The sequence below is a fragment of the Hylobates moloch genome, unplaced genomic scaffold, assembly GCF_009828535.3.
Source record: "Hylobates moloch isolate HMO894 unplaced genomic scaffold, HMol_V3 SCAFFOLD_21, whole genome shotgun sequence".
Taxonomy (NCBI): domain Eukaryota; kingdom Metazoa; phylum Chordata; class Mammalia; order Primates; family Hylobatidae; genus Hylobates; species Hylobates moloch.
This window is the reverse complement of record NW_026652296.1, coordinates 23,899,818-23,912,982: the sequence shown is the minus strand read 5'-3', so window position 1 is coordinate 23,912,982 and position 13,165 is coordinate 23,899,818. Positions and strand designations below refer to the sequence as shown.

Sequence of the window (13,165 nt, the reverse complement as noted above, 5' to 3'; positions counted from 1 at the left end):
AGTCTCTGCTTTCAATTTTTTGGGATATACCTAGAAGTGAGATTGCTGGATCATACGATTGTTCTATGTTTAATTTTTGAGGAACTGCCATACTATCTTTTTTTTTTTTTTTTTTTTTTGAGAAGGAGTCTTGCTCTGTCGCCCAGGCTGGAGTGCAGTGGCGCAATCTCGGCTCACTGCAAGCTCCGCCTCCTGGGTTCACGCCATTCTCCTGCCTCAGCCTCTCCGAGTAGCTGGGCTGGGACTACAGGCGTCCGCCACCACGCCTGGCTGATTTTTTTTTTGTATTTTTAGTAGAGACGGGGTTTCACCGTGGTCTCGATCTCCTGACCTCATGATCCGCCCGCCTTGGCCTCCCAAAGTGCTGGGATTACAAGCATGAGCCACCGCGCCTGGCGGAACTGCCATACTATCTTATTCTAACTTCTTCGTAGTATTCTATGGTTACATAATCTTATTAATGATTCTAAACAATCTCATAGGCTGTGTACAGTTATCCTGTTTTGTTTTATTTATTTATTTATTTATTTATTTATTTATTTATTTATTTATTTATTTATTTATTTAAGACAGAGTTTCACTCTTGTCGCCCAGGCTGGAGTGAGTGCAATGGTGCAATCTTGGCTCGCTGCAACCTCCACCTCTCGGGTTCAAGAGATTCTCCTGCCTCAGCTTCCCAAGTACCTGGCATTACAGGTGCCTGCCACCACGCCCAGCTAAATTTTTTTTTTTTTTTTTTTTTTGAGACAGGGTCTTGCTCTATCTCCCAGGCTGGAGTGCAGTGGTACAATCTCACCTCACTGCAGCCTCCACCTCCTAAGTAGCTGGGACTACAGGCAGGCACCACCACGCCTGGCTAATTTTTGCATTCTTTATAGAGACAGGGTTTCACTATGTTGCCCAGGCTGGTCTCGAACTGCTAGGCTCAAGATATCTGCCCACCTTGGCCTCCCAAAGTGCTGGGATTATAGGTGTGAGCCACCGTGCAGGCTTTGCTTGTTTGTTTGCTTGCTTACCCTGATGTCACAGATAAAGAAACTGAGACTTAGAGAGGGGAAGTGGCTTCAGGGTTCCAGCCACATCTCTGCTAAGGAGAGGCTGGGTGAACTCAGGCAAGCTGTTCCTCCTGGGCCTCAGTTTCATCACTTGTTCCGTGACCTCAAGATACTTTCAGAAATTGTCTCCCCTTTTCACTATCAAGGGTAGCAGCAGCAAGACGGTGTGAAGATGGTGCTCTGTGTTATGGGCCAGGCTATGGGGGCAACAGCTGAATGAAGGGAGGGGGCTAGCCACCCTTAGCAGCAAACACCTCCTCTCCCTGCACACTGAGAGGGCATTGGCACATCACACCAACACGCCCAGTGGGAAGGATGGCTGGAGGAATGTTCTGGCCTCGGGCTGTGGTGTCTCAGTCCAGGGACACTGGCAGGCTCGCCCTCGGGGGAGGAAGGCAGGCAGTGCCTGCAGCAAGAAGTGTGCCCTAGAAGAATGCACAATCCTCATACCTCATCAGCAGGCAGAGAGCTAAGGCCTGGCTCTGCCTCTAAGGCCAGAAGCCACCCCAGGCCATTTGGAACACAGACCCCGGGAATGGGGGCATTCCAGCCTTTAAGGGACACCTAGGCTGATGGTTTCTAGTTGGCATTCTGCAGAACCCCCTGAGCCCTGCATGACCTTGAGGTCGTCCCTTCCTCTCTCAGGGGCTGTTTGCTCATCCATAAAATGGGCACGATCGCAACCTTGTTAGCATGAAAATGTTTGAGATAAACTGTCAAGCAGGGCTCATAACACACTGTATACCCAACACACAACAGGAGGAGAAAGTCTGCCAGGGGAGGAACTGGCATGAACAAAGACAGACAGGATTGTGTCTCAGGGTCACAGTCAGGAAGCACCAGTACCCGAGAGACACTGGCCTGAGACTCAGCCCCCGCACTGACTTCACACCAAACGGCAGGACCTCGCAGTCTCTTGCAGCCACTCCACATGCGTTATTCCTGTTGGTCCTCACAATGACTCAGGGCACCACTGCCCCATTTTATAGGTAAGGAAACTGAGGCACAGAGGGCTGAGCCCCATGCCTGACATTGTTGCATGTTTTCTCAGTTAATCCTCCCACAGCGGCTGTGGTTCTTCGATGAATGACTCTCTCTCATTACCCCGTGAGCTCCCTGAGGACAGGAACTGGGTGTCTTTTGTTCACCATCGTAACCTTAGTGTCCAGCACACAATTTACACAGTAGATGCTCAGGAAATGCATGCTGGAGGAATGAATGAATAAACAACCTTGCCAGGGAGGCACAAGCTGCCCATTTCCCACAAGCGGGGGCTCACAGAGACACTGGCTTGGGGGGCTTGCATGTGCCCACCTGCCCTAGGCTGGCCCTGCTGGATGCACGAGGTCCTCACCTCTCTCGGTCGCTCCAGCTCTGTCTGCAGCACCTGCTTAGCCAGCTCAGTCTCGATGAGCCGCTGACGAAGCTCTTCATTCTCCTCCTCCAGCCGCGCCCGTTTCTTCTCCACCACCTCGAGCTCCTTATGCAGCCGCATGGAGATGTCCTTAGAGACCTGTGCAGGGGTGGGAGAGAGAAGGATGTGAGCTGGCTGAGGAGAGCCCCCACTTGCAAGTCCCACTGACCACCCAACTTTCACAGCAGGGCAACCCCAGAGACAGGCATGTTCCTATCGCATCACTGCCATGCTGCAGATGAGCAAACTGAGGCACAAAGAGACCAAGAAACTCATGAAGGAAGCAGTAGAACCAAAACCCAAACCTAGGTACCGCAAGCTCTCAGCATCTGTATCACAGCACAGCCCCGGAAAGCTGAGAAGACCCTGTTCTCAGGAATGCCTTTTCATTTACCTGAGGCTCTTTTTTTTTTTTTTTTTTTTCTTGAGACAGGGTCTCACTATGTCTCCCAGGCGGGAGTGCAGTGGTGCAATCACGTCTCACTGCAGGCTTGAACACCAGGGCTCAAGCAATCCTCTCACCTTAGCCTCCTGAGAAGCTGGGACTACAGGTATGCATAACCACACCTGGCTAATTTTTGCATTTTTTTGTAGAAACGGGGTCTCAGCCGGGCGCAGTGGCTCCCACCTATAATCCCAGCACTTTGGGAGGTCGAGACAGGTGGATCACCTCAGGTCAGGAGTTCGAGACCAGACTGGCCAACATGGTGAAACCCCATCTCTACAAAAATACAAAAAATACAAAAAATTAGCCCAAAAAATACAAAAACTTAGGGTGTGGTGGCAGGTGCCTGTAATCCCAGCACTTTGGGAGGCTGAAGCAGGAGAATTGCTTGAACCAGGGAGGCAGAGGCTGCAGTGAGCCGAAATCATGCCACTGCACTCCAGCCTGGGCAGCAAGAGCAAAACTTTGTCTCTAAATAAATAAATAAAAAGAAACGGGGTCTCACTATGTGGTCCCGGAGAGTCTTGAACTTCTGGCCTCAAGGGATCCTCCTGCTTCAGCTTCCCGAATAGCTGAGATTACAGGCATGAGCCACTGCGCCTGGCTACCTGGGCTCTTCACACTTCCAAAGCCTCTCCCAGCCACCTCTTGCCCAGTCCTCACAAAAGCCTGTGGGAGGGCCAGAGGCTCATCTTAAAGGGAGGAGACTGAGGAACTGGGTACAGTAGCTCACACCTTTAATCCCAATACTTTGAGGGGCTGGACACGGTAGCTCACACCTGGAATCCCACACTTTGAGAAGCTGAGGCAGGGGGATCGCTTGAGCCCAGGAATTCGAGATCTGCCTGGGGAACATAGCAAGACCTCACCTCTACAAAAAAAAAACCCAAAAAAGTTAGCTTGGCATGGTGGCACACACCTACAGGCCCAAGTACTCAGGAGGCCAAGATGGAAGAATCGCTTGGGCCCTGGAGGTCGAGGTTGCGGTGAGCTATGATTGTGCCACTGCACTCCAGCCTGGGCAACAGAGTGAGACCCTGTCTCCTAAAAACAAAATAAAACAAAACAGAGAGGGGATTGAGCTGCAGCAGAAACCCAGAGCAAGATGGGCCCTAGACCACTGAATCCCATCTCTGCCACTGACTAGTGTGTAGTCCTGGGCAAGGCAATTTTCCTCTCTGTACCTCAGTCTCCTCAACTATAAAATGAACGCGGTAATAACAGGATCAACCTTATAGGCCTGACAGGATAATTGAACCAGCTATTGCACAAAAGCCTTGGCCTGGGGCCTGCACACAGTGAGTCCTGGGTGACTGGTGGCTGCTGCTCCAAGGAGCTGAAGCCCAGAGAAGGGCATGATGGCTAGAGGTCACAGTGTGACCCTGAGACCTATATCTAGTTGTCTGGGATGTAGAACAGGCCCGAAATGACAAAGGGTGGGCAGATGTCCAAGTCATCTCTACAGAAAGAAGTTAGAGGATCTGCAATCTCTGATCCCGGTCCAGGACTCTGTAGCAACAGCACCCCATTCCTGGCAGACACCCTCTGTTCTGTCCCCTGCTGGCTGGTTGAGGGAGGCCAGGAAAGGAGGCCTGCAGGGATGAGGATGGAAGGCCCTTCTGAGCTGGGAAATTGCAACCAGACTCCATCTCTATGTAGATTGGGAACTACTGTTTGGTGAATACCTACTGCATGCCAAACTCACCCATCTTCACCCTAATCCTGTCCCCATTCTACAAGGAAACTGGAGCTCAGAGCAGAAGTGACTCACTCAGGGTCACGCAAAGCCAGTGTGGGTTGGGCTGCGCTGGGAGCCCCAGGGGTTTGGCTGAGGGGCCAGTATAGCCCAGGGTCTCCCAGGGGTGCCCAGGTTTCGCCAGCAGGAACTCCACGTGGGGCAGAGAGCCCAGCACCCCGTGCCTGCTGGTCTCAGAAATGACTGTTGTGCCTCCTCCCTGCCGGAAGGGAAGAGGGCCCTCCCTGGCTCTGACCTCTGCCTGGGCCGAAGCCCAGCTCGGCACGGACCCCTTGGCAATGTATGAGGCAGGCCAGGAAAAACAATGACCAGAAAGGAAACCAGGCATGGCCTCTCCCTCCCTCCACTGCCACTGCCTCTTTCTGCCCGAGGATCTCGTAGGACAGCCAGGAGCAGGCCCATGAAGCTCCTCCCACAGCCTCTCTGGGCACCAGACCTTCCTCATCCATAAAGTGGGGAGAACAACCCCTCAGTATCAGAACAAGGGCTTTGCAGATGAGAAAACTAGATTCAAGCCCAATTCCAGCATTTACTGGCTATGTGACCCAGGACAAGTTATTTAAACATGGTCCCCGGTTTGGGGCTGTTAGGTCACCCAGTAAGCCCCTGTCCTGATCAACATTCCATTCATTCACTCACTCACACTCACTCACTAACTCACTCACTCACTCATCCGGCTTAGGCACTGGAGGCAGGAGTGGTGGGGTACAGAGATCAAGGCCGCAGACATACTTGGCCTCATTCACATCTATGTGTCCCAGCAGCAGCACAGCGTCAGACACACACTAAGTGCCTAATAAATGCTTGTTGGATGAACAAATAAATCCAAGGGTCCAACAAGTGAAAAGGGAGGGAGATGAATGAGTGAATGATTGAATATACATGGGGAGTGGCACCTGCCCTTACTGGGCTGAAGAGGTTGCCCTCAAATGCCAACCCCACCCACTGTCCAGGAAGGGCTGCACCCCTGGCTGGGGTGAGGGCTCCTCTCTCAAATGAGCTCCCATCTGGGCCAGCTCCTCTCCTCCTGCAGGGATGCCCCATCTCCACCATGTCCTCCACCTGGGGAGGCTACCAGTCCCCATCAAGAAGTCACAATCCACATGGATTTCTGGATCCTCTGGGGTTCATGAACAACTCTAAGGATTTCATCCCCTCCCATCCTCTCCATGATTCCCCAGTTCCCTTCTGCCCCATTCTCCATGGAATCCCTTTCCTATTTACTCCCTTTCCCTGACGGCTGCTGTATCAAAAGAAAGCACAGGCCGAGCACGGTGGCTCACGCCTATAATCCCAACACTTTGGGAGGCTGAGACGGGCGGATCACTTGAGGTTAGGAGTTCAGGACCAGCCTGGCCAACATGGTAAAACCCCGTCTTTACTGTCTCTACTAAAAATACAAAAATTAGCCAGGCGTGGTGGCACATGCCTGTAATCCCAGCTACTCGGGAAGTTGAGACAGGAGAATTGCTTGAACCCAGGAGACGGAGGTTGCAGTGAGCTGAGATTGCACCACTGCACTCCAGCCTGGGCAACAGAGCAAGACTTTGTCTTGGAAAAAGAAAAAAAAAAAAAAAAAAAAAAATCACAACTCCAGGCAGCCAGACTGGGAGGCAGGAGCCCTGTGGCCTGGGCTTGTCCCTGCTCCTCAGTGAGCCTCAGTGGTCCTGGGCCCCCTCGGCCCTCACAAGTGATTTACAGAATCAGCTAGCACATCCTCCGGGTGCTCACCACGTGCTTTTCATCCCGTTGGGAAGCACTTTGATTATTATCCCCATTCTGAGGCTCAGAAAGGAAAGGTCACTTCCCAAGGTCACACAGCTAGGAAGGCTATAGAACCAAGCTTTGAAATCGAGTGGGTCAACTCTAAAGTCTCACTCTCAGCCTGATTTTGCCGTATAGGCCCAATGCGTGAAAATATATTAACATCAACAATAAAAGTATTAATAATAAACCCCAACAGTGGGCTTACTACGTCAGGCGCTTGAAGGGCCCCACATGTCTGTCTCATTTGATCCTCCCAGCTACCCTCAAGGTAGGGGGGCTGAGATACTAAAGGAGGCGTGGCAGCTGCAGCTTCCGGAAACCAGGGCAAATCCCCAAACCATAAACAAATGCACTCAGCCATGAGGTCACTGTTTACAGCACTAGGGCCTGGCTCCTGCCAAGTGCAACTAGCAGCCTCCAGCCCCTGCTCCCCAGGCATCAGGCCCCTCGGCTCCTGGGCCTGTCATCCTGATCCTCAGGGAGAGGGATGGGAGCTCTCACGAAAGAGCAGCTCCTGGCGAGGCACGGTGGCTGATGCCTGTAATTCCAATACTTTGGGAGGTCGAGGTAGGAAGACTGCTTGAGGCCAGGAGTTCAAGACCAGCCTGGGCAAAATAGGGAGACCCCCCATCTCTAAAAAAATTTCTTTAAATTAGCAGGGCATGATGGTATGTGCCTGTAGTATCAGCTACTCGGGAGGCTGAGACAGGAGGATCCCTTGAGAGACCAGGAGGTCAAGGCTGCAGTAAGCTGTGATCGGCCACTGCACTGCAGCCTGGGTGACAAAGAGAGACTATGTTTCAAGAAAGAAAGAAACAAAGAAACAAGGCTGGGCGTGGTGGCTCATGCCTGTAATTCTGGCCCTTTGGGAGGCCGAGGCCGGCAGATCACTTGAGGTCAGGAGTTCAAGACCAGACTGGTCAACATGGTGAAACCCCGTCTCTACTAAAAAATATACAAAAATTAGCTGGGTATAGTGGTGCGCCTGTAATCCCAGCTACTCGGAAGGCTGAGGCAGGAGAATTGCTTCAACCCGGGACGTGGAAGTTGCAGTGAGCCGAGATCATGCTACTGCACTCCAGCCTGAGTGACAGAGCAAGACTTTGTCTCAAAAAAAAAAAGGAAGAGCATCCCCTGGCCAGGCAGCATTCTGGACTCCATGTGGCTGAATCCTCCTACAAACCCAAGGAGGGTGGGAATGTCACCCCCACTCTACAGATGAGGAAACTGAGACTCAAAGAAGGGAGGTAACTTGCACAGGTAACCTAGGAATTAAACCCAAAGCCAGAGCATTTTCTCCAGCAACACCTGTATCTGAGGAAGGGGGCATGCTCCTGGTGTGTCCTTGGCTTCCTATAGGAGTCACTTTAGACAAGAATTTAGATCCCAGATTCCCCGGACTTCACCTCCTAGTATCAGGTCTCAGCTCCTGAGGGGTCCTGGGAATGTGCATTGTGAACAAGCCCTCCTGGTGATTTTCATCCATCCTGGGAGGCTGAGATCCTGGCCTACCCTTGCCCCCAGACTACTAGTCTAGTACTACTACCAACCAGTCCTACTAGTCTACTACTACTAGTAGTCCTACGGACGTATTGCTCAGAAGAACTTGTACTTGCTGTGTAAGTTCTTCTCAGCAATAAGAAAACCACAACCAGACCAGGCATGGTGGCTCACACCTGTAATCCCAGCACTTTGGAAAGCCAACTTGGGTGGATCACCTGAGGTCAGGAGTTAGAGAACAGCCTGGTCAACATAGAGAAACCCCATCTCTATTAAAAATACAAAAATTAGCTGGACATGGTGGCACATGCCTGTAATCCCAGCTACTTGGGAGGCTGAGGTAGGAGAATTGCTGGAACCCAGGAGGCAGAGGTTGCTGAGATCACACCACTGCACTCCAGCCTGGGTGACAGAGTGAGACCCTGTCTTTAAAAAAAAAGAAAAAAGGCCAGGTGCGGTGGCTCACGCCTGTAATCCCAGCACTTTGGGAGGCCGAGGCGGGCAGATCACGAGGTCAGGAGATTGAGACCATCCTGGATAACACGGTGAAACCCCGTCTCTACTAAAAATACAAAAAAATAGCCGGGCATGGTGGCGGGCACCTGTAGTCCCAGCTACTTGGGAGGCTGAGGCAGGAGAATGGCGCGAACCCGGGAGGCGCAGCTTGCAGTGAGCCGAGATCGCGCCACTGCACTCCAGTCTCTGGGCAACAGAGCGAGACTCCATCTCAAAAAAAAAAAAAAAAAAGAAAAGAAAAAGAAAACGAAAACGAAAACCACAACCAATACATGTTTATTTCCAGACCTAGTGTTCAATACTCTCTTCACTCGAATTATTTCATTTTATCCTCACAAAAACCCCTAGAGGGAGGGACTCATTTTATCTCCATTTTCCACATGAGGAAACAAGCTCAGAGATGTGAAGGAACTTACCCAAGGCCACACAGCAAACAAGTGGCACAGCAGCTCCCGCCCCGTGACCTTGCCCTCCTCATGCTGGACAAAGGCCCTACCGAGGTTCTGTAGGTCCTGTCAATGGTGAGGACCAGCAGAGAGGGAGAGCCTGGGAGTTGGGGGGGCACTGAGGCCTGTGGTTTTATTCATGACCCCCCCACCCCACCCCACCAATACCCCTCTGCTCCATAAAACCACCGGAGCTCAAAAGCCCTGAAGATTCAGCTGGTCAAAAGCCACAATTAACAGAAGGGGAAAATGAGGCACCAAGCGGTAAGGGCCAGTCAGGGCATGGGCCAAGGAGCTGGCAGAGCAAGTTGGGGAAGTCCTAGAGGTACCCTCCTAGGCAGCGCCCGCTCGGGTCCATCAAGCCCTCCAAGACGATGCCAGGGAAAGCAGCATTCTGATAACTTCCCAAAACCCCCAGAACGACCCCAGCACATGGGGCTCAGGGTGGTGGCCAGAGGTGTCCATCCAGCTCAGGCCCCAGGCCCGCAGATGAGCTCAGCGCTCCAGCTGCAGCGTGGGGAGAGGAGGGAGGGAAGGGGCAAGAGGGATGCTAATTGGCTAATTCAAATCCCAACAGAAAGGGCCCCTCCTCTCCGCCCAGACTCCGGAGAGCCACACACCCGCTCCCCACACCAGCTCCCCACCTCCGCCTCCCCGCCGCCGCCGCCGCCGCCGCCGCTGCTCTGGCTCCACCCACGGAGGCGCCACAGCCCGCAGCTAGCTCCAGGTCCCAGCCTTTCCTCCGCCCCTTCCTCATCTTTCTGAAGTCTGACATTTTTTTGTGTCCCTCCCAGAAATCCTCCACTATATGCCCAAACGCAGATTCCTCTGAGCTTCTCCAGCTATTCCCTCCCAGTCCCCATCTCCTCCCTACTGCCTTCTCCCACCACCCCCCACCCCTCCCAACGCAGTGATTGGAACCTGAATATGCCCGGGAGCTGCCCTGTCAAGTAGAGGTACGCTTTGAACTTGGAAACTAACTCATTCATTTTTTTCTTTTAAAGAGAGACAAGGTCTCGCTCTGTCGCCCAGGCTGGAGTGCAGTGCTGCAATCATAGCTCACTGCAACCTTTAACTCCTGGACTCAAGCAATCCTCTGGCCTTGGCCTCGCTTATAGCTGGGACTATAGGCACTTACCACCACACCCAGCTAATTTTTTTTTTTTTTTTTTTTTTTGAGACAGAGTTTCACTCTGTCACCCAGGCTGCACTGCAATGGTGTGAGCTCACTGCAACCTTGGCCTCCCAGGTTCAAGCGATTCATCTGCCTCAGCCTCCTGAGTAGCTGGGAGTACAGGCGTGTACCACCACATCCGGCTAATTTTGTATTTTTAGTAGCCTCGGGGTTTCACCATGTTGGCCAGGCTGATCCTCCTGTCACCGGATCACACTGGGCTGAGTTCTGAGGCCAGGGGGCAGGGCCTGGGGGCCCTGGAGTTCTCACCACCAGACCAGAGCTTCCGAAGACGGGCAGGGGGACATCCCACCTGCCAACCTCCCACCCACCCTTCCCCTGCTTCCTGAAGCAGAGAGCAGTGAGGCCAAGCTGGAGGCTTGGGAGGCTCATGAGCCTGGGCTCTGCCACCAACACACTGAGCGCCCCTTGACCTTGGGCAGGTATTGCCTTTCTCTGAACCTCAGATTCTTCATCAAGAAAATGGAAATAATAATAATAGCTAACATTTTTGAGTCGTTATGCTGGCATTTTACCCACATTATTTCTTTCTTTTTTTTTTTTTTTTGTTGAGACGGAGTCTCACTCTGCCACCCAGGTTGGAGTGCAGTGGCGCGATCTCAGCTCACTGCAACCTCCACCTCCCGGGTTCAAGCGATTCTCCTGTCTCAGCCCCTGAGTAGCTGGGATTACAGGCGGGAACCACCACACTCGGCTAATTTGTGTATTTTTAGTAGAGATGGGTTTTCACCATGTTGGCCAGGCTGGTCTCGAACTCCTGACCTCAGGTGATCTGCCCGCCTCGGCCTCCCAAAGTGCTGGGATTACAGGCATGAGCCACTGTGCCCAGCCCACATTATTTCATTTAATCCTCATAGAACCCTGTGAGATAGAGATTGCTGCAAACCCATTTTACAGATGAGGACACTGAAATAGGTGACTTTGCTCAAAATAATAAAGTTCAGATATATTGGAGCCAAGATTTAAACCAGCCTTGACCAACTCTAGGCCTTCACTACTTTTCTTTTTTTTTGAGACGGAGTCTTGCTCTGTCGCTCAGGCTGGAGTGCAGTGGTGACGCGATCTTGGCTCACTGCACGCTCCGCCTCCCAGGTTCACGCCATTCTCCTGCCTCAGCCTCCTGAGTAGCTGGGACTACACGTGCCCGCCACCATGCTCGGCTAATTTTTTGTATTTTTAGTAGAGACAGGGTTTCACCGCATTAGCCAGGATGGTCTCGAGGCCTTCACCACTTTTCATTAGCGTAATTAAGGAAACTCTGCCTGGCACCCTGGCTCATCCTTGTAATCCCAGCACTTTGGGAGGCCAAGGCAGGAAGATCACTTGAGCCCAGGAGTTTGAGACCAGCCTGGGCAACATAATGAGACCCCATCTCTACAACATATACAAAAATTAGCCAGGTGTGGTGGTGTGTGCCTGTAGTCCCAGCTACTCAGGAAGCTGAGGTGGGGGGAGCCCAGGAGGTGGAGGCTACAGTGAGCTATGATCACATCACTGCCTGATGCCTAGGCAACAGAGCAAGACCTTGTCTCTAAAAAAAGAAGAAGAAAAAGAAATCTCCATGGAACCGTGCAGGACAATTAGAGGCTAGCACCAGGTGTGTGGTTGATACGCAATAAACAATAGCTTCTCAGCCAGGCGCAGTGGCTCATGCCTGTAATCCCAGCACTTTGGGAGGCCAAGGTGGGCAGATCACCTGAGGTCAGGAGTTTGAGACCAGGCTGGCCAACATGGTGAAACCCTGTCTCTACTAAAAATACAAAAATTAGCCAGGTGTGGTGGCAGGTGCCTGTAATCCCAGCTACTTGGGAGGCTGAGGCAAGAGACCGCTTGAACCCAGGAGGCAGAAGTTGCAATGAGCTGAGATCGTGCCATTGCATTCCAGCCTGGGCGACAAGAGAGAAACTCTGTCTCAAAGAAAGAAAAAAAAAAACAAAACAAAACGGTAGCTGCTGCTAGTAGGAAGGATTCATATTATGATACCATTTTGGGACACCCCGATAGAAGCCCTATGGGTTCACCAGGAATTCCTACTTAGATGAGGAAACTGAGGCCCAGAGAGGTGGTAGAACTTGGCCATGGACACACAGAAGTGAGATGTAAGGCCAACCTGGGCCCCACTTAGACTTGTGGTCCTATCCCAGCAACAAGGGCACCCGAGCCCAGGCTGACCTTGACATCCTGCTCCAGACCACGGATAAGCTCGCCGTCCACCTGGCCAGTCTGGGCAGCGCGGAGACTGTGGCGCTCGGCTTTGCGCAGCCGGTACTGCAGGATGCGGCAGGTCTTGCTGGCCTGGTCCAGCTGCTGTCGCAGCTCCTGCAGCTGATACACGTCCTCCTCCATATAGACGTCTCGCATCTCCAGCATCTCCGCCCGCAGCTCTTCAATCTCGTCCTGCGGAGGGAAGGAAGAGTCAGGTTACTGGGCCCACAGTAGCAGCTAGGAGGCCTCAGTGCTGGCCACACCCAGTGCTGAATGAAGCACCATGGGGGACCTGGATGTGGCAGGCTGAATGACAGACCTCCGAAGATGTCCATGTTCACATTCCCAGAATCTGTGAATGCTACCTTACATGGCAAAAGGGACTTTGCAAATATGAGTAAATTAAGGATCCCAAGACAGGGAAACAGAAGCAGAGGCTGGAGTGAGATGCTTCGATGTTGGAGGAAGGGGGTGCCTCTAGAAGGCAAGGAAAAGGTTTCTCCCCTGGAGCCTTCCCGAGGAATGCAGCCCTGCCCAAACCTTGATTTCTAGACCTTTGACCTCCAGGATCAGAGGATAATAATCTAGTGTTCTTTGTTTGTTTGTTTGTTTTTTTGAGATGGAGTCTCACTCTGTAGCCCAGGCTAGAGTGTAATGGCACGATCTCAGCTCATTGCAACCTCCCCCTCCCTACTTCAAGCGATTCTCCCTGCCTTAGCCTCCCAAGTAATTGGGATTACAGGTGCCCACCACCACACCCAGCTGATTTTTTATATTTTTAGTGCAGATGGGGTTTCACCATGTTGGCCAGGTTGGTCTTGAACTCCTGACCTCAAGCAATCTGCCCGCCTTGGCCTCCCAAAGTG

The 13,165-nt window shown here is 52.2% G+C and overlaps 1 protein-coding gene across 3 annotated transcripts in view; it reads right to left on the bottom strand.

The window, feature by feature from the left end:
- The window catches only part of SOGA1 (suppressor of glucose, autophagy associated 1), an 87,673-nt gene that overhangs the window by 50,487 nt on the left and 24,021 nt on the right, over nucleotides 1–13,165 (bottom strand). For all 3 annotated transcript variants that reach the window (XM_032141822.2, XM_032141824.2, XM_032141823.2), the window contains exons 2-3: nucleotides 12,267–12,491; nucleotides 2,410–2,568 (exon numbers count right to left, since the gene is read on the bottom strand). In XM_032141822.2, the coding sequence (XP_031997713.2) occupies nucleotides 2,410–2,568; nucleotides 12,267–12,491 (384 nt within the window). The remainder of the gene's footprint in view (nucleotides 1–2,409; nucleotides 2,569–12,266; nucleotides 12,492–13,165) is intronic.